Genomic DNA, 27,859 nt, shown 5'->3' on the forward strand with positions numbered 1-27,859 from the left:
ATAATTGTAAAATGTCAGGTGGTGCGCATACAGTTCTGGTGACAAAATTTGCATCTTAGTATAGTTAGTATATTTGGGCTTAAACATCAGTCAAACACAACATAGAAACAAAATCACTTTCGAACACACAAAAATCAGAATAGACAAAGTCACACATTATAAAATCTTTATTAACTATACATCTTTATTAAAACAAATCATAGTTTGCTAAAAATAAAAGAATGCTTTTCCAGTCCCATCTTTATCCAAAGATATCCCAACTTGGGGTAAATCACAAATCTCTCTTTTGCATAGACTAAACGCTCAACATCAGGACAAAAATTAGGGTTAGGACAAAAATAAGATTGATTTGATGGTGCAAAGGTGCTTTTTAGTAAAACCACATTTATTATTCCATATAACTTTGGGGTGGCAGCAATGTGGGCAATAAATGGTTAAAATATTTGGGAAATATTACAAAAGTTTGGGGGGAGGGGACACTGTGGACTTCTGTGTTAAAATTTAAGCCCAATAAAGGTGGTAGTTGACGGAGGTATTGTGTTTTTTTAGCACAATTACAAACAGTACTTTAACATGAGTAAATGTCTAAAGTTGGATTTAAAGCTTTGGTCATAATGCTAGATAACACATATCTTATTCCTACATGTCAGTTCATGACACTAGCATGCGTTAAATGACAGCATCATAACAGCAGCCTTAAATATGTACAGAGTTTTGAGAAATTGTGACTTTTAAAGTCAACATGAAACCACATACATAACCCAGTTTACTGTGGTGTTTTCAAGTGAATCAGGATATATATATGTATATATACATTTTATCAGGAATTGACTGATTGTGAAAAGTGGGCATTACAGAATTTATTAAATTGTTTTTTGGAATAACATTTATAACATCAATGTTAACCAGCGTAAAATGTAGTGTGTTAACTCTTTCCCCACCACTGGTGGAATTTTCCAGCTTTCCGTGTTTTCATTGTTATACGTTAGGTGGCGCTATTATGCATCTGAAAAAGTACAGAATCAAAACACAGACAAAAAAGGAGCAGAAAAAAGTGATAAAAGCATGTTCTAATCTTTGTGGGGAAAAAAACGTGATTTTCTCAGCTTTTCAACTTTTGTTCTTCTTTCATGAAACACCCACATTCAAGTGTTTGATAAAAAAGAATGCATGAAGCTAGAATAAAACGCTATTTTGTTTAAAAGCAGAGGCACTCTTCTTTATTTTGATATATTGCATGTTCAGATATTCATACAACAAATTATTCTGGAGGCCATGAAATTTTTATGAAAATTATCAAAAACGATGGCAGTGGCTGGAAACTTTTTTTTTTTTAAAAATGCTGGCGGGGAAAGAATTAATATTGGCAAGATTTTAGGTTGCAAGAAAAAAAATTTGGCAAGAAAAATCTGATGGATCATGCACAGGAACATGTAAATAGGATCAGTTTTAATTTCATGTTGACTTTATCAGGTTAACAGGGTGACATATTTTGACTGGACTGGATTTTGGACTTGTATATCTTTTAGATATTGGATAATAATAATAAAAAAATAAAGTCAAACTCTTCATTTATTAGCAAGTACGACCTTCCCTTGAGAAAATTCAAATGTGCGTCATAGTCACGTCAATTCCAGCTTATCTTCCATTACATGATTGAACATTTAATAAAGTATCAAAATAGGTATAATATGAAAATAACACCCATATTCTTCAGTCTGTTTCTCTAAGCAGTCAGATGGGCGGCCATTTTAATAGCATTGAGGATTGTGAGGATTAATGCTCAATTTATGTTGATTTGCTTTGTTTGGATTAAAAAAGAAACATTATGGACCTAAATAACAGGTTATGGTTTGCCAATATTGGATATCTACAGAGCCCTGCACATGATGTGTGAAAAAATATCATGGCTACGAATTAACAGTTCATTCACATGGCTTACTAATACATCAGCGCCTTTACAAATTCATTCTCTCGTTTTAAGTAAATCGTGCACGTGATATAATAAATCATTTCATTGTTTTACTAAATTGTGGCCACGTTGTAATAATAATTCATTCCCTTGTTTTAGTTAAAGGGGACTTTTCACAAAATGTAATAATAAGTCTCTGGTTTCCCCAGAATGTGTCTGTGAAGTTTCAGCTCAAGATAATTTATTATAGCTTGTCAAATTTGCCTCTATTTGGGTGTGAGCAAAAACATGCCGTTTTTGTGTGTGTCCCTTTAAATGTAAATGAGCTGCTGCTCCCAGCTGCTTTCTAAAAGAGGGCGGAGCTTTAACAGCTCATGCTTCGGTTGCTCAGCAACAACAAAGCAGGAGAATCTCACGCAGCCAAAATGAGGATTGTCAGTATCAGTGTTCAGCCTTACACTGACATCTCACTTTGCATTGAACTTTGAGCGTTGTAACTTTGCAGAAGTTGTTTATGCTCAAACAGCAACACTAACTAAAGTTAAAAAAGTGAAATCAAGGACTCCTTTGAATCAAAACAAGTGAATGAATTCATAAAATGTGGCTAAAACAAGTCATGTGAACAAATTCTTAATTTGTGGCCACGATTGAACTAAAACGAGAGATCGAATTCTGAATTCGTGAACACGATCTATATATATTTTTGTCTGCATGTCATGTGTGGGGCTCCGCAGATATGTAAAGGACATTCAGAAAATGTGTTTATTACTGTAAATGTAAGTTTAAGATGGCTTACATCTTAGTTACTCTGGTTAGCTAAATTGCTATTTGTAAAAAAAGCATCAACAGAGGCTCAAGAACTTCATGGCAGTTTCACAACAGCTTCATTCCAATCAATCGCCAGATTTAATAATAGTTTAAAAGTATACACAAAGAAGTGTTCATATCATTTGAATATCAAAGGGGAGGAGTCCAACTTTCTAATGGCTGCAGCTGAAAGCGATCCAGGAACATCTTCAGCTGGAAACATAATCCTAAAAATGTTCGGAATTCAGTTCATGTTTGAGTCTGGAGTTTCCCATAGAGGGTATAGAGAGGATTTCAATGTTACGTACTTGAATTGTCCGTTTCAAAGTGGACATCCGCTGTCTGTCAATTGTTTAGGTTTAGTTCCTCTCATCCTACCTTTTCAATGTCTGGAAGGAGAGGATCCGTGACTGGAGTCTGTCAGCTCGTGTATTTGATCTTGGATATCTGTGGTGGGGCGGTTAAGGTGGAAGTCGTGGAAACCACGGGGGCCATGGCGGCATTTCGGCTGCTCACAAACATGGGATCCAAACAAGCCACTTTGGCTGCGAAGAACGCGTGGATGCAGTGGAGAACCGCAAAGAGGTTGGAGAATTCCAGTTCCTGGAAGAATCAGGGGGGAAAATATCATGAAGGTGCGCTGGAAAAAAGGAGGCAGCCTCAAGCAGAAATCAAATCAAACTTGGTGCATGAAAGTGCTTATACTTTTGGCCTACAGGGGGAAAATAATCAAACAGGAAACTCATATAAACGCACTTTATTTTTATCTGCTTCCTTCAGCTATTTCTTTTGCGCTGGCAACATTATGATGTTTCGAAAAGTTTCCTAAGAATTGAGGTTACAATAAATATTCCTGCTGACAATCCATGAATACTTTTTTCACGCTTCAGGGATATTAAAATGCTAAAGAGCGAGAAACATTTTGAACCTTCATAAACAGACTTTATGAAGCCAATAACAAAAACAAAAGTGAAGAGTAAACTCACCTTTGCTTCAATAAGTTTTGTGTCTTGATTCTGGAACAGGAACTTGATTTTACTCTTTCCATCATCTGATGATCCTTTAAGCTGAGAGAACTTATATCTCCACAGCACCGCCTGTAATGAAGGTTTAAATTATTCGCATTAATAACTCTACAGACATGAAAACATTTCCTACTCAGTTTGGAAAATTACTTCATATTTGTGTTGAATATTTCACAACGCCCATTAAGCTGTTATTTATTACTTTTTGTGTTCCTTTGACAATGACATTATTTTGCATATTTCAAACAGACCAGGCACATTAAATACAACCGTCACAAGTGTCGAAACTCATTGTGATTTTATCTGGCTGGTTTAATATGTGCCATTACATGGACTTCTGGAGCAAAATAAACATCCTATTACTGGATACCCTATATATTAAAGGGATAGTTCACCCAAAAATGAAAATTCTGTCATCATTTACTCACCCTCAAGTTGTTCCAAACCTGTATGAATTTCAAAGGAAGATTTTTGGAAGAATGTTTGTAACAAAGTAGATCTCACCCCCCATTGACTATTATTGTAAGGAAAAAAAATACTATCCCTGACAGCAACATAGTGTCGGGCCAGATCCGGCCCACATCTGGTCCGTGTGTAAACCACATGTACCAGATGTGGGCCGGATCTGGGCCACACTATGTTGCTGTCTGGGATGGTAGTCAATGTGGGGCGAGATCTGCTGTTACAAACATTCTTCCAAAAATCTTCCTTTGTGAAAGAAATTCGTACAGGTTTGGAACAACTTGAGGGTGAGTAAATGATGACAGAATGTTCTTTTTTGGCTGAACTATCCCTTTAAGCACGCTAGATAAACTTCTGATGCCGAATTTTCCACTGGAGTAAAAGTTGATCCTTGGTTTCCCTCATGATTTTCCAATGGTTTTTTAGAATATAAATGTGAATTTTTTTTTATTCAAATAAAGTCTGTGGTGAACATGACTTGAAAAGACTTGGATGTTTTGTTCTACCACATAAATCATACTTCTACAGTGCATTTTGAAGCTGCAGTTGAAAAATAAGGACTTATTTTCATAAAGATGTGAGTTTATGTGCATGATGAATCATAAAACCATTGCAGACCTTATTTAGCAAACTTGGCAATTATAGCAACACACAGTACCATTCAAAAGTTTGGGGTCAGTATGATTTTTAAAATGTTTTTGAAAGTTTTTATGCTAATTTAATATGTTATTAAATTACAGTAAAAACCGTAATATTGTGAAAAATTATTACAATACAAAAGAACTGTTTCCTATTGGAATATATTGTAAAATGTAATTTATTCCTTTAATGCAAAGCTGAATTTTTAGCATCATTACTCCAGTCTTTAGTGTCACATGATCCTTCAGATATTATTCTAATATGATGATTTGCTGTTCAAGAAGCATTTATGATTATGATATATTGTGAAAACACCTTAATATGTTGGTGGAAACTGAGATACATTATTTTCAGAATTCAAATGAACAGCATTTATTTGAAATAGAAATGTTTTGTAACATTATAAATGTCTTTTTGATAAATTTAATGCATCATTTCTGAAAAAAAAAAAAAAAAAAAAAAGCATTTCATTCAAAAAATAATTTGACTTAGCCCAAACTTTTGAACAGTAGTGTATATTCTTAAAAACACAAATGCTTCAAAATTCACATTTGAGGTGTACGGAAGAGGGCCAAGCAATAATAAAAAAATAAAACCATCTCGAAATTAAAGTTGTTAAATTTCGAGAAAAAAGTTGAGATAAAATGTTGAGAATAAAGTCATTAACATTTTATCTTGACTTTTTTCTCGTAATTTAACAAGTTTATTCTCAACATTTTATCTCGACTTTTTTCTTGAAATTTAACGACATTTTTTTTGTAATTCGAGTTTATTCTCAAAAATTTAACAACTTTAATCTCGAGATGGTTTAATTTTTTTATTATTGCTTGGCCCTAATCCTCTTCCGTAGAGGTGTGACCCCCACAAAATTCAAAAATAAAAACTGGACAGCTCTAACTATCTGTTTAAAGTTATAGACGAACTGGTAAGCAATATTTTTAACACACCAAAGCCACTTTTTACTCACACTTGGCATATGCAAAGTGTTAATTCTGAACCTTGGTTGTATGAAAATATTACTTTAAATAACAGACTGGTGCCGTCTAAGAATACACACACACATTGTGACAGTATCTTGACAGAGTGCTAATCTTATCAACAACTACATCAAAAATTTACTAGGCAAATGTTTATATGGTTACCTAACATCCAGTTGACAGCGTGTGTCTAAAAATGTTTGGTGTGGCATTGCAACAGAGCAGCTCTTACTAATGAGAACTTAATGAGAAACGAATATCCAGTGATCACGTATTTTACTTAAATTCAATTCAAACTGACCTTTGACGCGGCATCGAAGCACACGAAGCCCATGCTGAAATCAATGGTGAGTCCCATGAGATGGCTGTCCACAATGCAAGCATATGTTTTACACTGAAACAGGAGATGCTTGGCATTGTTAATCAGACACAGGCAAACTGGCAGACACAAACAACTCCATCTCTTAAATGTTTAATTAGGATGATAAGTGTCGAACATAATTATTTTGGGAGAAAAATAAACATGCGTTTTTTTTGGCACAAGGCATGGTCGGGTTTTGCTGCGTTAGTTTGGTTTAGTGGGATAAATTGGCAGCGATTTTATTTGCGCTACCATGTTTTCCATGAATGTGAAACTGTTGCAGGAGATTGTCCTGCTATTGTCTTGCTAGAATATGGAATTTAGATTTGCCTCCGTGCTACAGGACTATAAACGCCACATATTATGTAATGTATTTGAAATATACATGATACATGGATCATTGGGTGTTTCTTCAACTATGGACAATTTTGAAAGTGGACACAAAAAGACAAATTAAACACTAGTTTAATTTGTCTACTAATAATGTCCAACAAGGTATATACATGAATTACAGAAGTTAAATATAATTTCCACTAAATCTCAAATTATTTATTGTAATATATTAAGTATTCTGGGATATTTTGGAAAGAAATTGCTAATTTTACAGATAAATCCACATAATTAAATAATATTTTCACACCATTCAATCTGTTGATTGAAATAAAGCTTAAATATAATAAAATATATATATTAGTTGAAAAAAGAAAATTAGAAATCTTGCCTTGGCAAAAAAAACTGAAATAAGTTTAAGTTGTAGCACTTAAATTATTATAGAAATAAATAAAAACTAAAACTAAATTAAACCATAAATAGTAATATTTAAAAAAAAAAATACAAAAAATGTAACTCAAATAAGCAAACATTAAAAATATAAAAATAAAAATATAATTTAAAATATTAATAAAACTATAAAATAGCACTTTCACGCATTTTACACTGCATAATTGTGACACAATTACAGGTTAATTGGAAAAATATTTTTTTCATAAGTGATATTTTCTTCACACATCATCTTGCACTTTTTGCTTACTAAAAACTGTAAATGTGCATCATTTTCACACATTAAAAACTGAAAAGTTTAAATATTTTAAATGTTTTATGCTTTGTTTAGATCTTTATGATGGATTTTCATAATTACACATGAATGTTTGGGTCAGAGACAAGGGCAAAACAATAAAAAATCTATATGACAAGTACAGTAAAAAATGTGTTTAAATGTGACCTTCACAAAACAAATGAAATCGTTTTAATAGAAAACAACAGATGGGATACAGAAGTGCCTGTAGCTGAAGAAACACTCATTCAACACAGGATTAGATTATATTAAAGTCTCCAAACAAAAGTGATTTCATAGTGCGTTTCTGAACAATGTGTTTCCTTCAAGTACTGATTAACAAATCACACTTAATCTCTCTTTGGCACGGCCTCAATCATTCAGAGTTTGTGTTGTTCAGATGGCAGCCAACATTGTCTGGCAGGTGCCGTTTTATTCGCCACGATCTGATCTCAGCTCTGTCTGTTAACCGTGCCAAGAAGACAGAGATTCGCAGCAGCGAACTAGACGTGAAATTGCCTCATTTCATTTCAGAGTTTTATTTAGTCTGTCTGAGTGACATGCAATTAAGTTTAGATTGCGCCAACTTTTGCAAACTCTGGCGGGTTCACTACCTGTATTCGTTCCACTTCGAAGAACGTGGCCATCTGAAAGGCTTTCTCCCACAGAAGCAGCTCACATTCCAGCTCCACGCTGAAGAAGATGTCCTCTCCAGAGTCCGTCTGAACACTGAAGCAGTGCTTGCGTTTGTCCACCAGCTCACTGTCCTGAAATAGGAAATGTAGTTAGAACGGCTAAACATCTATGTACAGTCAAACCCAAAATTATTCAGACATTTTTGATATATTTTTACTAGTGGGTGCAGGACACTATAGTTCATTTATGTAATTGAGGATAGCGAAATCAAGTAAACTGTGACATATTATACCCAAAATTTCTTCATACAGTGAAATTGATACAAATTTGGGACCAAAAATTATTCAGACACTTTGACCTGACCATGTTATCTGACATCATTAGATTATTTTTTTCTGACACAATTTAACTCTGAGATCTTGTCATATTTTATTACCATTTTTTTTTAAACTATAGTGAATAAACTGTATTAATGAATGAAATGTTCAAGGTGTCTGAATAAATTTTGGTTTGACTGTATGATTGGATCATTCTCAGTCAGTTTTGACAAACATGTCTATTTCATTTCAGACATGAAAAAGATTTCAAATAGTGAATATAAAAGGCATTAATGTATAACCTAACTGTATTTAAAAACAGAAAACAATCTAGAAAATCCATAAACTAGATCAAGAATACATCCGTGTATAGCGTCATATATTTTTACGAACTTTCACGAACAAAATAAGTAATTTGTAATTACAAAATACATTACAAAATATTAAATATGTAATGTCTCTTGATTTCTTTTCATTGGTGTCAAAACTTGTATTTTGAAAATACAAAAAGTTGTGGAAACATACATCCAAGGTTACTGGTGGGGCAACCCTTTTCTCATTTGTGAAATAAAAATAAATAATATAAATAAAGAACAAAAGCCTGTTCTGTTCAAGGACTCTTATTTTGATTTTCTTTTCATTCTGTGGTTCCTGTGTTTTCCTTGGTTTTCATGTATGTCCTCATTTGTTCCCTTGGTTACTGATTGTGTTCCTCACCTATGTCTAGTTTAGTTCATCATTATCCTGTGCATTAAAACCAGATCATTTGAATGTGTTTATTTACACAACAACAGCATTTCTGGGGCCTGAAAATGCAAACTTTTGAAAACGGGTTTAAAAGTGCAAGTTTTTGAAAACTTCATCATCTTCATGTGTTTTTTCCACCCGCATGTAGTGTTTCTTTACAAAGTGACATCGCCAACTACTGGCTTTGGAGCAGAATACAGCATTTTTAGTCATTTTCACGGATCCGTGTGAACGGGGATCATTTTGACAATGAAAATCTTTTCCGTTTTTAGTCCATAGATGTCATGTAAACATACCCTGAGATGCACGCTTATGACTACACATGCACATGGGCTGGTCCAGCCTGAAAAATGCAGTTTTATTGTCATGATTTGAGCGTTTTGAAACAAAATTTATCAGATAGTTGTTGTCAGATTTCATTGGTGACTTCAAGCATGAAATTTAATCGTAAGCTTGGTGAACAGCTTTGAAGAATTTGATTTTTCCCCATTCAAAGAGATAGGAGATGTACTTGCATGCCTGAAATAGTGGCGTTTCAAAGATGGCCGCCCATTGAAATGAATTAAATTGACTGTTTTTACTCAAATTAATAACCACAGAACAAGAACCTATAGGAGGACAGGACACTGATTTGTCACCTATTAAATATCTGATACCATCACAGTATTCATTGTGACCCTCAACCACAAAACCAGTCATAAGATTAAATTTTTCGAAATTGAGCATATGAAAGCTGAATGAATAAGCTTTCCATTGATGTTTGGTTTGTCTGAGATACAACTATTTGAAAATCTGGAATCTGAGGGTGCAAAAAAAATCAAAATATTGAGAAAATTGCCTTTAAAGTTGTCCAAATGAAGTCTTTAGCAACACATATCCACTCACAAAAATAAATCTTTGATATATTTACAGTAGGAAATTGACAAAATATCTTCATGGAACATGATCTTTACTTAATATCCTAATGATTTTTGGCATAAAAGAAAAATCGATAATTTTGACCCATACAGTGTATGGTTGGCTATTGCTACAAATATACCCGTGCGACTTATGACTGGTTTTGTGGTCCAGGGTCACATTTGTAAGGCAGGTGTCAGCTGTAATGCATGAAAGTCAAGAGTACTTAAACTTGTACCTTCAGTATCTTGAACATGATCTCATAGACGGTGAAGCTTTTCTCCGCTCTGGTCCAGTCCCAGGTGGTGACCTGGAGGAGTTTAGATTGCTGTCAGTCTCCAGAAGTCACAGTCAGTGCATTATTTAGCTCAGTCAGAGAATGCGAGATTCACTCGCTCTCACTATGTCCCTAGGGCTGATTCAAATGCTACATGAAATAAACAAAGTCCTGCTCGCCGATGAAAGAGGGATAAACCCCTGAGATCTCATGTATGAGGATGACTCACGCTGAGCATCTGCTGTAACCTCTAATACCCAAAGGCCAGTGAAGATGGATCATGATGGAACAGAGAACTCAGGAGTGTTTTCTTCTGACTGAAGTGGCTCAGAGCAGAGTTTTCAAATGTCAGAATACCAGTCAAAAACAGACTGCTTGAGTAAAAACACACACACACGTTTTGTTTTTGTGAATTGTGGGGACATTCCATAGGCGTAATGGTTTTTATACTGTACAAACTGTATTTTCTGTCGCCCTACACCAACACTACCCCTAAACCTACCCATCACAGGAAATTTTCTCAAAATAAACTCATTCTCTATGATTTATAAGCCTTTTGAAAAGTGGGGACATGGGGTAATGTCCTCATAAGTCACTCTCTCCTTAATACCCATGTCATAATACAAATTTGTGTCCTGATATGTCACAAAAACACACACTCACACACACACACACACACACACACACACACACACACACACACACACACATACATTGGGAACGCATGGAAAAGGACAGTTATATAGGGTTTGGGAGTAGTGCATCAGCTTGGTTAAGCTAGTTGGTTAAACTAAATAATACATTTAATGAGCTGAATAAATAAATGTAAATTCAATAATATAATATAATATAATATAATATAATATAATATAATATAATATAATATAATATAATATAATATAATATAATATAATATAATATAATATAATATAATATAATATAATATAATAAATATAATATAATATAATTTGTGGTCTTATTGAGTATGATGCATGAGGGCATGTTGTTTCTTGTTTGTCCAAGAAAAAAAAGTTAATTTTTATTTATACAGTAAATTTTTAATTTCTTTAATTTTTAATTAATAAATGAATTTAAATTATTTAATAAATAAATGTAAAAGTAATTTAATAATAATAATAATAACTTTTTTTTACTTAATACGTTTCTAGTCTTGTGTGTATGAAGTTAGGCACAACATTTCACCGAAAAAATGTTTTGTTTTATTTTAAATAAAAAAATATAAAAAATATTAGAAATTATTTTTTAATAAATAATTTGGTAAATTGTAATTAATTTAATAAATAAATGTAATGATAATAATAATCATAATAATAATCATAATAATGGTAACACTTTAGTTTAGGGTCCAATTCTCACTATTAACTTATTATATGCATATTACTAGGATATTGGCTGTTTATTAGTTCTTATAAAGCACATATTAATGCCTTATTCTGCATGATCACATTTTACATCTCTTAATCCTACCCAATACCAAAACTTAACAGCTACCTTACAAACTATTAATAAGTAGTAATTAGGAGTTTTTTGAGGCAAAAGTCACAGTTAATAGTGAGAATTGGAGTGTGACCATAATAATAATTAACCTTTTACACATGTTTCTGGTCTTAATCATTTAATAATGAAGTTACTGCCAATAAAATAAAATGATGGTCTCCATAATCGTAAATGAAATGCCTTTCAATTTCATTTTACAACTGTGTGACATATAGAGACATTTTTCACAATCCTAGTTGCTAATATCAAGTGATTTTTTTCTGCTTGAATGTCCTGTGTTACTCAGAGATGTGTCAGATTATGGAAGTAAAAGGTTCTGAACACTGCTGGAGACCAACAAACATACAAAACCAGCATAACCAAAATTGTCTTTGTGCACCTGAACTGTTTTCATGTCAAAAATGCTTTGAAATCAAACTTTCTACCCAATCCTTCCTCAAAGGCATCATGTCAAGTGGAGAACATGAGTGAAGAACATCTTCAGAACAAGCTGAAATAACCTGAGAGAGCCTTTGCACAAACTGCTGAGCGTTGTAAGTTCTCTCCAATGTCATTCTGCATCTGCGTATCTCATAATAGGTTTTCACGTTTAAACTTGTGATCTTCCTCCCACTCCACCATCAAATTACGATTAATGGCAGATTGGATGAAGCTCTTTGATGTCTCGATCTCTTCGGGATAAATTAATTAAGTGGCAACATCTACAAGCACCAACTACAGCAATTCCTCATATCATCAGGACTGTACCATCTGATGTGAAATACAGGGGGAGTCCGAGAGTTAAAGACCGCTGTTATCAATGTTATCTCCACATTAGGAGAGGTTTACCTATAATGAAACACTTCTCAGATTATCATTCATGTTTTAGTCCAAATTATTTCCCAGAATTATAATGAAGGCGCTTAAATTAATTGCTGATTGTGTATGGAGATTAGGCTTTATTGAACAGAGGAGTTAGAGCATCAGGTTAGGTGATTTAGCCTGAGGCTCAACAGATTAATGGATTTCATAAAGTCGATAATAACTGAAGCAAATAATGTGGACTAAGGAGTGAAAATGGGCAATTCTTTGAAGAAATAGTTCATTTAAATTGTTCATTTGTCATTATTTACTCATCATTAAGTCATTCCATGTTATTTTAGTATTATTTGTATATTATAGCATTCATTAATATTTTAAAAGTTTACATTTTTATATTTGTAGTTTTTTATATATATATATATATATTAGTCCTGTCAAATCGATTAATTGCAATTAAATCGCATCTAACATAAAAGTTTGCTTACATGTGTGTACATATTTTATATATATATATATATATATATATATATATATATATATATATATATATACATACATTTATATACATAATAAATATATATATTATATATATATATATATTGTAATAATATATAGACACACATAACCTACCTTTAATCGATGAATCGATTTGACAGCAATAATATATATTATATATATTTTTATTTCGATTTAGCTTTGGCATTTCAGTTTTAGTACTTCAATACTTATTAATAACTTATAATTCTTATAATTTATAACTTATTTTATTTAGTTGCCAAGGCAAAATTTCTAATTTCGGTTAAGTTTTTTAAGTTTTCTTTTGAATATTTATATTTTATTTTATTTCAGCCTTATTTCAATTAATGAAAACCAATTTGAATAGTTTTAGTTTACAATAACAACACTGATATGCTGTTATTTTAATTTTATTTAATGGAATATGAAAGGAGAATTTTTAAAAAAACTTTATCCTGTATAACAAAAGTTCACAGTGTTCACGTTCATGTTCAGAAAAATCTCCATAAAAGTAATCTTTATGACTTGTGCCCTATATTGCAAGTCATATGATAATTTTGTGTTAATAAAACACAAAAATATAGGACTTAAGCTGCCGAAATAGAATACTTCTCTATATAGTATGCGAGAAACAGTACACCAACAGAGTAGTATGTCTGAATACTTAGTATTCAAAAAACAGTAGGCAAATGCACACTTTACTATCCCATGAGGCCACGGGAGAGGATTTGTGAATGGCAGTGAAGCGACAGAACTGACGCTGGTAGGTCACATGACAGTAACATCATGGCTAATGTAGTACGTCCGAATTTTGTTCATACTACCCATCATACTACATACTTTTTTAACAGTCGCAAACTAAGTTTAAATTCAAATGTAGTAGCTATGCGATTTCAAACACACTCTAAGTCTTTTGTGTTCCACTAAAAACAGTAAAAAGGTTTGAAACAAGTAAGGATTTTTTGGGTCAAGTATTCCTTTAACAATTCTTCAGTGCAATGAACTGCTAACAACTGAACAACTCAGGAAAAGTTCTTTCATAATTGTCAGCATTTTTTTCAGCCAATGTTGCCCCAAGTAGAACAAATATTGTGTGCATATGCTAAATATAAAATCATATAAAAGTGAGCTACTGAAACTGAAAGGCTCTTGATGCAGTAAATCATGCAGAAGAACTCACTGGAGGTGCGGAGAATTTGAAGAGAGATGAACCCCTCAAGGCAAGAAACTTTGGTGTGTACATTCGGTCCTGAACAGAATCTTGTTCTTTCTCATCTACCCAGCCCATATATATGATCTAAAAGACAGAAAAACACAAAAGAGAATATGTCAAATAAGTTATAGAAGTACTAAGATGCACCAAGTAATTAGTCTGCGCAGCATTTCTCCCCTAACATTCATCAAATCGAACATTTGTCAAATAATTAAGTCCAATTCAAAGCTTGATCATTTAAAATGTCACAACACTCCTGCATGAGAGGTCACAGACTAAAATCGGACACTGTGACCTAGTATCTGTCAGTCTGTGTGATGTCACATAGTTTTGAGGAGCACAGCATCAGGCGGTTCAGAGAATTTCGATGCCCTGTGAACTTGACTCTTGGCTTTCTGCAGGGTACATGCGTCACAACTCATGAAGAACAGCAGCTCTTGTCAGAAAACATCATTGTGGGACTTCATTCAAGTGCGGTGACCACTTGAGCCACTCGCTCTATCAGGGCTTTATCTGGATCTCTGCTGGCTTTCTGTCACTCTTTCAGGGTCCAATTCGCACCTTCTCAACCATTCAGATTCAGTTTCCTTACCTGCTGGTTTACTGGAAAGTTTCTGTTTATCTTCTTCACCTGAAATACAGTTAGAAAGATTTAAGAGATTAGATTTGTGAAAATGTGTTTAGGTAAAAATACATATCGAAATAAATAAAATAAATTATATTTAATGCGTAGACCTTTACAAACAGTTTTATATATTTATAATAATATATATTTAAAGATGATGTGCGCACTATAAGAATGAACTATTGTTAAAATTAATTAGATTGTTAAAAATATATTTACATATTATAAAACAATATACTGAAATATATAAATAATAAATACATTATATATATACACATCTTTAAATATATTTTTATATATTTAGAATAATATATTTCATAAATATTTAGTAATACATTATATTTTAAAATATATATTGAAATTTTAAATAAATATACAAATAAATAAATATATTTAAAATATTTTAAATATGTATTTATTTTTAAACATATATTTATTTATTTAGAATAATATATTTAAAATATATTTAAAAGTGACATGATGTGACTGATTACATTTTTGAAAATGTGTTTAGGTAAAAATACATATTGAAATAAATAAATTAATAAGCTTATATATTATATGTAATGTATAGACCTTTAAAAAATAGTTTATATATTTATAATAATATATATTTAAAGATGATGTGTCCACTATAATAATGAACTATTGTTAAAATTGATTGTTAAAAATATATTTACATATTATAAAACAATATGGTGAAATATATAAATAATAAATAAATAAATAAATAAATAAATATATATTATATATAAATATAATATTATATATTATATATTTAAATATTTTATATATTAAAAATTTTAATATATAATATACATTTTAAAAAAGTATTTAAAGATTATGTGTGCACTATAAGTAATAGATTAGAGAAATAGATTAAATATATATATTTTAATATATATATATATTGAAATTTAAAATAAATATAAAAATAAATAAATATATTAAAGATGTTCTGTATATTATATTTAATATCTATATGCCTTTAAATATATTTTTATATTTAGAATAATATATATTTAAAAAATATTTAAAAGAAGAGTCAACTATAAGCAGGCCTATATATTTTTGGGGATGAAATCTGTGAAAATACTGTAAGTTTATGGCAGTACTATCTGTTTTTTCCACCAATGTCAGTCAAATTTTGCTTTTTACATTTACATTTTAAATTTAGCAGATGCTTTTATCCAAAGGGATTTACAAATAAGGAACATTGCAAGTGATTTACTGTATCATAAGTCAACTTTGTGCAAGAAACACTAAACATAAATGGACTTTAGGGATGAAAACATATTCCACAAAACTGTACGACATGACCCCTTTAATATAGAGCTTTTATGAATCCTTTTAAATCGAAGGGTATACGTCAATCCCCCTGAACAACCTCAGATTTTCTAGACATCTCAATGATAAATCATAACAAAAGGCCAGCAAAGTACGGCAATCTGCTTCACAGATATAAAATAAAGAGCTGTGGTGATCACCGAATGACCTTTACCGTGTCTCAGCTCAATTATTCAAGTAGCAGATAAAAGAACACCATAAATCTTGTGTGTTTCAGACCAACCAAGGTACTGGTGCACCCAGAACCCAGGAGAGAGTCGCTGCTGCTGTGAAGCTTTATTCAAGATTAACATTCATACTAGCTTCATTACCCACGTAACCCTGGCCAGTCACTGCTGCCTCACAAATGACTCTAATAGTTCCATTTGAATGTGGAATGAGGCTTTATCTTCCTCGCAGGAAATGGACTGAAAGCTCATCCAGATGGTCCCTCTGCAGGATAATCCAAAGCAAACGCTATAGTACATTGTTGTGAGGAGCAAACCTATCATCTTCTTTGAGAGGATTTTTGGCAAATGCTAAACACACTCAAAATAAATGAACGCAAGATGGAAAATGGTGGATTTTTGCATGGGGATGCTTAAAGTGAGTGATCTGGGCCATGAGGCACACTCTGTAACGTTCCCTAGTAATTAAGAGTGAAATCCTTCATTGTGAGGGAAATGCCATTTTAAGGCCTTAATCTACTGCAATGAGGGGATTACAACACATGACCTGTCTGACAAAAATGAAAATTTATGACAAATAATTCACCGTCTTCCTGCATTACCTCCATCACTGAGCATAAATGTATTTTAATCATTGTGTGTTCAGTTTATTCAGGCACAAATTGGTTCGGTACACTCTACTGCTTGCTCTCCAGAGACAATAAAGCACTATAAAGGCCCCATATACTTCAAGCAAAATCGACTGGTGTGACATCATTTCGAACAAAATCAGGCCAAAGTGAAGTTCGTTTTGTGTTGTGAGTTTGAAACAGCTTGCTAAAGTGAACTTTCCGGGAAAGTTCGCTCTGCCTGGTAAACCCCTTTGAACTACCATCGGTTCGTGGCGATTATGTAATAGGTAGGTGTGGCTCTGAGGCTCCGCCCTCTTTGAGGTGAAACATTCATTTCTTCTGTTCAGTCCATCGAGGTCGGACGTCCACGAGTAAAAACATGAACATACTGGAGAGTCGCTTTATAGTAGAAAATGTAGTTGTAATTTTAATTGAAAGAGACACTAACACTGTTTTTCATGTTTAATACTATAAAGTTGCTTCTATTGTATCTATTAAAGGTGCCCTAGAATCAAAAATTGAATTTACCTCGGCATAGTTGAATAACAAGAGTTAAGTACATGGAAAAGACATACATTAAGTTTCAAACTCCATTGCTTATATAAATCTCATTTGTTTAAAAGACCTCCGGAAAACAGGCGAATCTCAACATAACACCATCTGTTACGTAACAGTCGGGATCATTAATATGTATGACCCCAATATTTGCATATGCCAGCTCATGTTCAAGGCATTAGACAAGCCAGTATTAACGTCTGGATCTGTGCACAGCTGAATCATCAGACTAGGTAAGCAAGCAAGTAAACTGTCTTTCTAAATGTTTCATTAGCATGTTGCTAATGTACTGTTAAATGTGGTTAAAGTTACCATCGTTTCTTACTGTATTCACAGAGACAAGAGCCGTCGCTATTTTAATTTTTAAACACTTGCAGTCTGTATGATTCATAAACACAACTTCATTCTTTATAAATCTCTCCAACAGTGTAGCATTAGCCCGTTACCCACGGAGCATATAGCATATCAAACTCATTCAGAATCAAATGTAAACATCCAAATAAATACTATACTCACAGAAATCGATGCATGCATGAAGTATGAATGACGAACATCTTGTAAAGATCCATTTGAGGGTTATATTAGCTGTGTGAACTTTGTTTATGCACTGTATAACTGCACTTATAGTCGAGAGCTCGGGAGGGCAGGGAGCGAGAGATTTAAAGGGGCCGCAGCCTGAATCGGTGCATAGTTAATGATGCCCCAAAATAGGCATTTTTAATTAATTAAAAAAATTAATTAAAAAAAATCTATGGGGTATTTTGAGCTGAAATATTACATCTTTTGAAAAGACGTTCTACGGCACCTTTAATATATTGTATAAAGTGGTAGCCTATATAAATTAACGTGACATGACGTGACTCGTGTACCAAATCGCAGAGCTGGTGCAAACATCCACATCACTATGATCAAATGCTTTCTTAAAACTGTAATAATATTTCACAATTTTAGAGTATTTTTCATCAAATAAATACAGTCTTGGTAAGCATAAGAAACTTAAGAAATGCTATTTGTATAAGAATTGACTTTCCACACTTTTACCATGCTGAAACTGCAGTGTACTCACGTTGTGCTTGGTGAGGGCAGAAATGTTAGTAGATATTGCTTGCAGCCAGTCGGTGCACTCATCAGTACCGGGGCACTGAATGACCCCGCTGCACACCCCATCCACAGCAACGACTTGAAAGGCATTTTGCCTGAAGAAATTAAAAATAAGCTCACTCAGGAGACATTCTACAAAAAGCAAAAATAGCTAACTAATGTCTAATTCTCCTTTTTTAAATTCGTTCAATTCAAAGCAATTTAAAAAACAGACTGATTTAATTCAATCCAATTTAAGAGTTTTCAATTACGTCCCACTTGATGTGCAAAAAGGTCTCATTTCAAATAGCTTAACCTCATCAAAGTTTGCATTTGGCATTAAAGGTCTAATGCGGTTAATTTGGGAATGGCTGTGAATTAATATAACCCTTAAAAAACTAATCAAGGAAAATCCTGTACGACTAGAATACAAACTGAATTACCAGATGAAAGCAAGAGCAAAATACATCACATCAGGCACTGTAACTACTATCAAAGCCAGAGACAAAGTATAGGCAAACAAAAAACAGATGTTTCTTGCTCAGCTCACCTGCAAATGTCAGTACCTGGGACGTACTGGGACAGACGCGCGTGCAATAGGGGGATGAGTCGAAGATCCACCCATCTCTTCTCCCAGCGCAACCCCGGTGACATCGGCCAAGACGAGCAAGACAATGTGTCCTGCCACAGATAGATCAGATACTTTGCTTTCAAACATTAAACTGTAAGGCTTTTATTTTGGTGGAAAACCATAGGAAGACCTTAAAGCTTCTCTTTTGCTGAGAAAAGATTTATAAAACAATTTACAAATTGGAAATCTTGACCCAAACTCAGACAGATAGTCATATTGAATCTATCTATGCAATAATACAATTAAAAAATATTATTTAAAATATTATTTAAATAATATTTAAATTATTATTATATTTTAAAATATTTTAATATATTTAATTATTTAAAATAATATTTTTCATTTTATTGTTTAAATTATTTGTTTTAATTAAAAATAGAAATGTATTACTATTGCAATAAATCTATTATTACATACTAAACAAAAAATACTAAAACTAAATAAAAAAATTAGTATTTAATAATAATAATAGTAATAATACTAAAAATAATAAAAATAATTTGGTAAAATGACAATACTAATATGTATGTCTTAATTTCTTTGCTTTCAAATGTTAAACTTTTATTTTGGCTTGAAACTTTAAGAAGACCTTAAAGCTTCTCTTTTGTTGACAACAGATTTCACAAATGATTCACAAATGCAAATGACTAAACTCACATGGATGGATGGATAGATGGATTTATTTAATTATTATTATTTAAAATTAATATTTCAATTATAAAAAAATTGGAAATATAAAAATATAAATTAGTTACTATCGCAATATTATTGTCCTGTCAAATAGAAAATTAGTATTTAATAATAATAATAACAATTTAGTAAAATGACAAATATTTATGGCTTTGCTTTCTTTGCTTTCAAACATTAAACTAAAAGGCTTTTATTTTGGTAAACTGTAGTTAGACATTAAAGTGCCTCTTTTGTCGACAACATATTGATAATCAATTCACAAATGCACATTACGGTCCAAACTCAGTCAGTCAGACAGACGAGTGTTTAGTGTTTTTAGATGTTTACCGTGTTGTTGGGATGGTAGTTCAGATGCAGGCCACTGTCACACAATGGAGACGATGTTCCACTGCTCTGATCACTTGGTATACCTGAAAAAATATAATGAACAGGTTAAAAAACAATGTAATTTCATCGTAAATTTTACTTTAGAAGACTTGTAGGTTCTATATTAACCGGTGAATGTAGCGTGTCCGAACACAGACGTACATGAGCAGTCTTCACAGAGCGGCAGCTTCAGAAATGCTGGCGTCCTCTTCAGGAAAGACACAGTCAGAGTCACTTCCTCACCTGCGTTTCGCAGAACCTGCACCTGAGTATGGAAAACATGCTTGCTTATTCATTTATTAGAATAGATGTGTGACTCATTTCATTATAATTAATCGAGCTTTTAAAGGGCGAGTCAAAAATACACACACACACTTCTGTGAACAGATTGAACTCAGTGCAACATATTACAAACCCTTTCTTTGTTATGTGAAATTAATTATTATGCAAAAAAAAGGAAACATACCACTTCTTCATGGCGATAACTCCTCACGTTAATGCCGTTTATCTAATGATAATACAAGTAAAAGAGTGATGAAGAGGGAGTTAGTTATGAATAGATCCTGATATACAGTACCGTTTGGGTAAGTAAGATTTTTTGTTTTTTAATGCTTATCAAGGCTGCATTTATTGGATCAAAAATAAAATTTAAAAAAAAAAAAGTAAAATTGTTAAATATTATTGCAATTTAAAATAACTGCTTTATATATCAAAGAATTAGTTCAGTTCAGAATTAAAATTTCCTGATAATTTACTCACCCCCAAGTCATCCAAGATGTTCATGTCTTTCTTTCATCAGTCAAAAAGAAATGAAATTTTGAGGAAAAAATTCCAGGATTTTTCTCCATATAGTGGACTTCACTGGGGTTCAACGGGTTGAAGGTCCAAACTGCAGTTTCAGTGCAGCTTCAAAGAGCTCTACATGATCCCGGACGAGGAATACGATTCTTATCTAATGAAACGATTGGTCATTTTCTAAACAAAATAAAAATTTATATACTTTTTAACCACAAATGCTCATCTTGCACTGCTCACATGGTCACACATGACATAGGCGAAAGTGCCGTGGTAGGGTGATCTAATTTTCTCCTCCGACTTCAAAATCGTCTAATATTGTTGTTTTACCTTTTTTTGTAAAGGGAGATTGACTTAGTCTTTGCACGTTCACTTTGTAGATACTGGATCGGTACTTCCGCTTACATCACGCGTGACCTTTCCAACATGATTACGTAATGCGTGGCGCATCGCAGAGCTGTGCAAGACGAGCATTTGTGGTAAAAGTATAGAATTTTTATTTTTTTTAGAAAATAACCGATCGTTTCGCTAGATAAGACCCTTACTCCTCGTCTGGGATCATGTAGAGCTCTTTGAAGCTGCACTGAAACTGCAGTTTGAACCTTCAACCCGTTGAACCCCAGTGAAATAAATCGTGGAATGTTTTAATCAAAAACCTTCATTTCTTTTCGACTGAAGAAAGAAAGACATAAACATCTTGGATGACTTGGGGGTGAATAAATTATCAGGACTAATCCTTTAATGTATTTTAAAATGTAATTTATTCCTTTAATGCAAAGCTGAATTTCCAGCATCATTACTCCAGTCTTCAGTGTCACATGATCCTTCAGAAATCATTCTGATATGATGATCTGCTGCTCAAGAAACATTTTTTTTTATTATTGTCAACGTTGAAAACAGTTGTGCTGCTTCATATTTTGTGTGGAAATCATGATACTTTTTTCAGGATTCTTTGATGAATAGAAAGTTCAAAAAATCCCAGACTTTCAAACAGTAGTCTGTGTAATTTATAATTTTTAATAATTTAAATTTGCTTGTTGCAAGTACATCCACATGAGGCTATCTGTGAAGTCTGATCAAGGACTTCATTAATATTAAGGATATTCTGGTAAATAAATCTGAGAATCACTGCAAGCATATTCTGATAAATGTTATGAGAATACTATGGTCATTATGAAGAATTCCCATATCCAAAACATGGCCTTCAAGTTCAGGAAAATACATACATAATTCAGATTGAATATATAATTAAATTAACACTGCTACAAAATGACAACTCCAATTTCCATCAAAAAGAAAGATGCTCCCTAAACATATGCTGGCTGAAATTCACTGAATTACATTAAGATTTAGTGGGAGTTTTAAAGGGTCCTTGACATTGAAAGTATCTTAAGAGCACATTCGTACATACCTGGAGAATTCCATCCCCGATAAACAGAAGTCCGGAAAGTTCAGCTAAAAAAACAAAACGAAAGAAAAAACAAAAGTAGAAAGCAATAAACAACTTGTTATTTTTGAGTACGAAAGGAGGAAGAGTAAATAAACAGCTTACCCTTCTGTTCTTTTGATATTTTAGATATCACAACAGGGATCTTGTGTTCAGCACCACCCTATGAAAAAATGATAACACAAAGACTTTCAAAGTCTTGCAGAAAATGTGAGTGAAAGCTGTGAGAAACTGCGCAATCACCTTGATGCTCAAACCAAACCCTCCGATTGTCTGCCGACGGATAGTTACTGTTCTCTCCTGTAAAGAATCAAAGGAAACTCGTCACTTTCATGCCACACGTGTCTGTATGTTGAGGAAGAAAGGTAGTTTACCTTTCATTTCAATTTGCTCCATGAAACTGAGAAGGTACTTAATTATTTTTAATTGCCTCCTTTTCATGTAGATTTCCCGAGGGAAAAACGGCACCATGCCAACAATGCCAGTAACTTAATTAAAGGGCAGTGAATACTACATGATCTGTCTGTTTAAACCAGCGCAAAACCTACTGCAGTGACAATGAGAGATGCAGCACAACGGTCAAAATATTCTGCTGCAGATGCCTGTTATAAATATGCACATGACAGTTTCATTCTTCTTCAGACAATGAAGTTAAAACAAATGAGAAAAGGTTAAGAGAATTAATTATAAAATCATTCAGAGCAAATTCCTACATGTGTGATGAAACATTCCAGAGCTGAATCATTACTCAGAAACAAAAAAGCAAAGTTTTTCTTTTCATGCTGCAAGATATTTTGAGGATTTGCCTCAGGGTGTGAACTGTATTAATATCCTCAGCTGCACAAAAATATTTCAATGAACTCTAATAAAAGTTACAGGTTTAATTAACAGAGTCTTTGTTGATGCAGACATTCTTGAAGTAAGCAGTTTTTTTTTTTTTTTTTTTTTTTAGTCAGCAAAAGCATGTTAATATGAACTGGAGCATCAATCCATCCATCCATCTACCAATCCATGCATCCACCCATCCATCCATCCATCCATCCATCCATCCATTAATCTACCTACCTATCCATCCATCCACCCATCTACCATCCATCTATCTACCAATCCATCCATCCATCCATCCTTCCACCTATCCATCCATCCATGCATCAACCCATCTACTAATCCATCCATCCATCCATCTACCATTCTATCCATCCATCCATCCATGCATCCATCTACCTATCCATCCATCCAACCATCCATCTACCTACCTATCTATCCATGCATCCATCAACCCATCTACCAATCCATCCATCCATCCATCTACCTATCTATCTATCCATCCATCCATCTACCAATCCATCCATATACCTATCCATCCATCCATCCATCCATCCACCCATCTACCAATCCATCCATCCATCCATCCATCCATCCATCCATCCATCTACTAATCAATCCATCCATCCATCCATCCATCCATCCATTAATCTACCTACCTATCCATCCATCCACCCATCTACCATCCATCTATCTACCAATCCATCCATCCTTCCACCTATCCATCCATCCATGCATCAACCCATCTACTAATCCATCCATCCATCCATCTACCATTCTATCCATCCATCCATCCATACATCCATCTACCTATCCATCCATCCAACCATCCATCTACCTACCTATCTATCCATGCATCCATCAACCCATCTACCAATCCATCCATCCATCCATCTACCTATCTATCCATCCATCCATCTACCAATCCATCCATATACCTATCCATCCATCCATCCATCCATCCATCCATCCATCCATCCACCCATCTACCAATCCATCCATCCATCCATCCATCCATCCATCCATCCATCTACCTACCTATCTATCCATCCATCCATCTATCTACCTATATATCCATCCATCCATCTACCTATCTATCCATCCACCCATCTACCTATCTATCCATCCATCCATCTATCTATCTACCTATCTATCCATCCACCCATCTACCAATCCATCCATCCATCTACCTATCCATCCATCCATCCATCTACCTACCTATCTATCCATCCATCCATCTACCCATCGACCAATCCATCCATCCACCCATCTACCAATCCATCCATCCATCTACCTATCCATCCATCCATCTACCAATCCATCCATATACCTATCCATCCATTCATCCATCCATCTACCTATCCATCAATCTACCTACCTATCCATCCATCCATCCATCCATCCATCCATCCATCCATCCATCCACCCATCTACCAATCCATCCATCCATCTACCTATCTATCCATCCATCTACCAATCCATCCATATACCTATCCATCCATCCATCCATCCATCCATCCATCCATCCATCCATCCATCCATCCATCTATCCATCTACCTACCTGTCTATCCATCCACCCATCTACCAATCCATCCATCCACCTATCTATCCATCCATCCATCTACCAATCCATCCATATACTTATTCATCCATCCATCTATCCATCCATGCATCTATCTACCAAATGTATCCATCCATTCATCCATCCATGCATCCACCTATCCATCTATCTACCACATATATCCATCCATCCATTTTTATCATATATCTTGTATTTTCCAGGACTGAATCCATCTGTTTTACAGTGTGGATTGTTGAACTCACACTTGAGTAGAACGGTTCTCCAGACACACAGATGACATCTTGCTCTTGAATGGTGAGAATATCTTTGGCCAGGTGCAGACGGATATTGAAAGGCTCCTCGCTACCATCTTGAAGCAAATAAATCCCAGTCTTTGTCTGAAACAGCCAAAGTCACACAAACATCTGTAATCCTCACTTGACAACATGAAGTTAATTAGCCATGAAATTGATCGCATGATAAATAGTGAGGGCTTGTGTTTGCAGAGTCACTTTTTGCTTGGCAGAGATGCAACTGAAAACTCAAAGTCACTGCAGAATATCAGGGAGAAAAATTATTGCTAGACCATCTGGACTTGGTTATTCATTTGTTGAAGATGTTTTGCCTCTCATCCAACTGACTTCATCAGTTATCTGATGTTGGATTAAACATCTTCACACCACACAATGTCATAATGACTGATGAAGCTTTTTGAAAATGTGACAAAATGTCTCCAACAAATGGATAATGAAGTCCAGATGCTCTTGAATACATTGCAACTTGACAGGCAGTCTGTCAGAGGCTTAAATGCAGCTTATCGGGTCCATATTTATTCAGCATTTATCACAAGGCCCTTACTTCTGTAGATAAATGTTTGAGAAAAAGTACATAAGAGTCATGCAGCTACAGTATAAGGCATTGTAAGCCCTTTAACTTCCAGCTGCCTTGCAAGATGTAATTTTGAGCAATCAAATGTTCTTGCCCTACAGCAATCATTTAAAGTAAAACAGATAGGGCAAACTTAAATGGCGCCACTTTAACAGTTTATAAATAGCACTTAATTTATGGGTGCTTCTTCAAGTATTCCCTTTTTACCCAGCCGTCCAATCACAGTGGAGGAGGGGCGGGACAAATACAGCACCGACCAACCGCCACATCCTGCTCGTACAACGACAACAAGCACAACAACGGAATAAAAGCATTTTTATATTCAGAAACAAACTGTGAAATCAGATACTAGTAACACTTCTGCTGAAATTCCACAGTAAGGCATTTTCAGAAGAGCGCCTGACACTTTCAGCCGACTAAAAATGCTTTGGTGAACACACAGAATAAGAAAATTATAGCAGCACTTTACCTAAAGCCTTTACATGTAATTCATTATAAAAGAATTAATAATGCATTGATTATGCCTTGTAATGCACCTTATCATGATTTATAATTGTGACCACAGTTATAATACATTATAATACTTGTCTATTCATTGTTACAGCTTTAGAAGGTATAATGCATAAAAACAGAAGACAAACAACCAATTTCATATGTAACAAGGAATCTACAAATATTATAATGCATTTTAATTTTGGTTACAATTACTTATGAAAAGATATGATGCATTATAACTAGTGCTGCCAAATAGATTAATCACGATTAATTGCATCTAACATAACAATTTTGCATTTACATAATATATGTGTGTATATATTATACACACACAGACATATATACTGTATATAATATATATAAATGTAATAATATACACACACATATATTATGTAAACGCAAACTTTTGTTAGATGCGATTAATAACGATTAATCTGTTTGACAGAACTCGTTATGATGCATTATATCTTTTTCATAAATAATTGTAATCAAAATTAAAAATTATAATATTTGTAGATGTCACGATGACGAGCTCCATGGTTCCCTCCTCTGACCATCGGAGGGAGCCCTCACCCGAATACTGACATGCACACACACTTGCATTTCCCACAAGCCCGTACCTTGGACCGATTACACCTGCAGCTGCATCTCATTACCCGGACTATAAAGGACTGCAATACATACCCATACATCGCGAAGTCTTGTTTTGCCGTGGTGAACATTTCCGAGCGTTATTTCCTGTCTGTCTGCCTGTTGCTGAATACGTCCTGTTCATCGATCCTCGCTGCCTGCCCTTTAATTCTTGCCTGAGTGATATCTGCCTGTCTTAACCCATTGCCTGCTATCTGACTACGATTCTGCCTGCCTGTACTGCTCCTGTTTGCCCCTGTCTGACCCAGTCTGTACGACACTCTGGTTGATAATAAAGCATGCAAATGGATTCCTGTCTAAGTGATGATTCATTACAGTAGATTCCTTGTTACATATGAAATTGCTTGAAATTGGTTGTTTAAATGCAAACTTTTATGTTAGATGCGATTAATCTATTTGACAGCACTAATATATAAAACTTTTATGTTAGGTGCAATTAATCGCGATTAATCTACTTGACAGCCCTAATACATACTTTTATGTTAGGTGCGATTAATCGCGATTAATCTATTTGACAGCACTAATATATAAAACTTTTATGTTAGGTGCAAATCGCGATTAATCTATTTGACAGCACTAATATATAAAACTTTTATGTTAGGTGCGATTAATCGCGATTAATCTATTTGACAGCAGCACTAATATATACTTTTATGTTAGGTGTGATTAATCGCGATTAATCTATTTGACAGCACTAATATGTAAACTTTTATGGTAGGTATGATAATCGTGATTGATGTATTTGACAGCCCTAATATATACTTTTATGTTAGGTGCGATTAATCGCGATTAATCTATTTGACAGCACTAATATGTAAACTTTTATGGTAGGTGTGATTAATCGTGATCAATGTATTTGACAGCCCTAATATAAACTTTTATGTTAGGTGCGATTAATCGTGATTAATCTATTTGACAGCACTAATATATACTTTTATGTTAGATGCAATTAATCCCGATTAATC

The 27,859-nt window shown here is 33.8% G+C and overlaps 1 protein-coding gene across 3 annotated transcripts in view; it reads right to left on the reverse strand.

The window, feature by feature from the left end:
* Nucleotides 1–102: 102 nt before the first annotated feature.
* The window catches only part of sntg1 (syntrophin, gamma 1), a 58,924-nt gene continuing 31,167 nt past the window's right edge, over nucleotides 103–27,859 (reverse strand). For 2 of the 3 annotated variants that reach the window (XM_067377303.1, XM_067377302.1), the window contains exons 4-19: nucleotides 25,124–25,258; nucleotides 22,717–22,773; nucleotides 22,579–22,636; nucleotides 22,438–22,481; nucleotides 20,698–20,739; nucleotides 20,361–20,496; nucleotides 20,193–20,275; nucleotides 19,095–19,225; nucleotides 18,531–18,660; nucleotides 14,752–14,790; nucleotides 14,127–14,243; nucleotides 10,073–10,144; nucleotides 7,852–8,004; nucleotides 6,124–6,216; nucleotides 3,706–3,816; nucleotides 103–3,322 (exon numbers count right to left, since the gene is read on the reverse strand). In XM_067377303.1, the coding sequence (XP_067233404.1) occupies nucleotides 3,140–3,322; nucleotides 3,706–3,816; nucleotides 6,124–6,216; nucleotides 7,852–8,004; nucleotides 10,073–10,144; nucleotides 14,127–14,243; nucleotides 14,752–14,790; nucleotides 18,531–18,660; nucleotides 19,095–19,225; nucleotides 20,193–20,275; nucleotides 20,361–20,496; nucleotides 20,698–20,739; nucleotides 22,438–22,481; nucleotides 22,579–22,636; nucleotides 22,717–22,773; nucleotides 25,124–25,258 (1,584 nt within the window). In that variant the 3' untranslated portion in view covers nucleotides 103–3,139. The remainder of the gene's footprint in view (nucleotides 3,323–3,705; nucleotides 3,817–6,123; nucleotides 6,217–7,851; nucleotides 8,005–10,072; nucleotides 10,145–14,126; nucleotides 14,244–14,751; nucleotides 14,791–18,530; nucleotides 18,661–19,094; nucleotides 19,226–20,192; nucleotides 20,276–20,360; nucleotides 20,497–20,697; nucleotides 20,740–22,437; nucleotides 22,482–22,578; nucleotides 22,637–22,716; nucleotides 22,774–25,123; nucleotides 25,259–27,859) is intronic. The other variant, XM_067377304.1, reaches the window with a different exon arrangement.

The sequence above is a fragment of the Chanodichthys erythropterus genome, chromosome 23, assembly GCF_024489055.1.
Source record: "Chanodichthys erythropterus isolate Z2021 chromosome 23, ASM2448905v1, whole genome shotgun sequence".
Taxonomy (NCBI): domain Eukaryota; kingdom Metazoa; phylum Chordata; class Actinopteri; order Cypriniformes; family Xenocyprididae; genus Chanodichthys; species Chanodichthys erythropterus.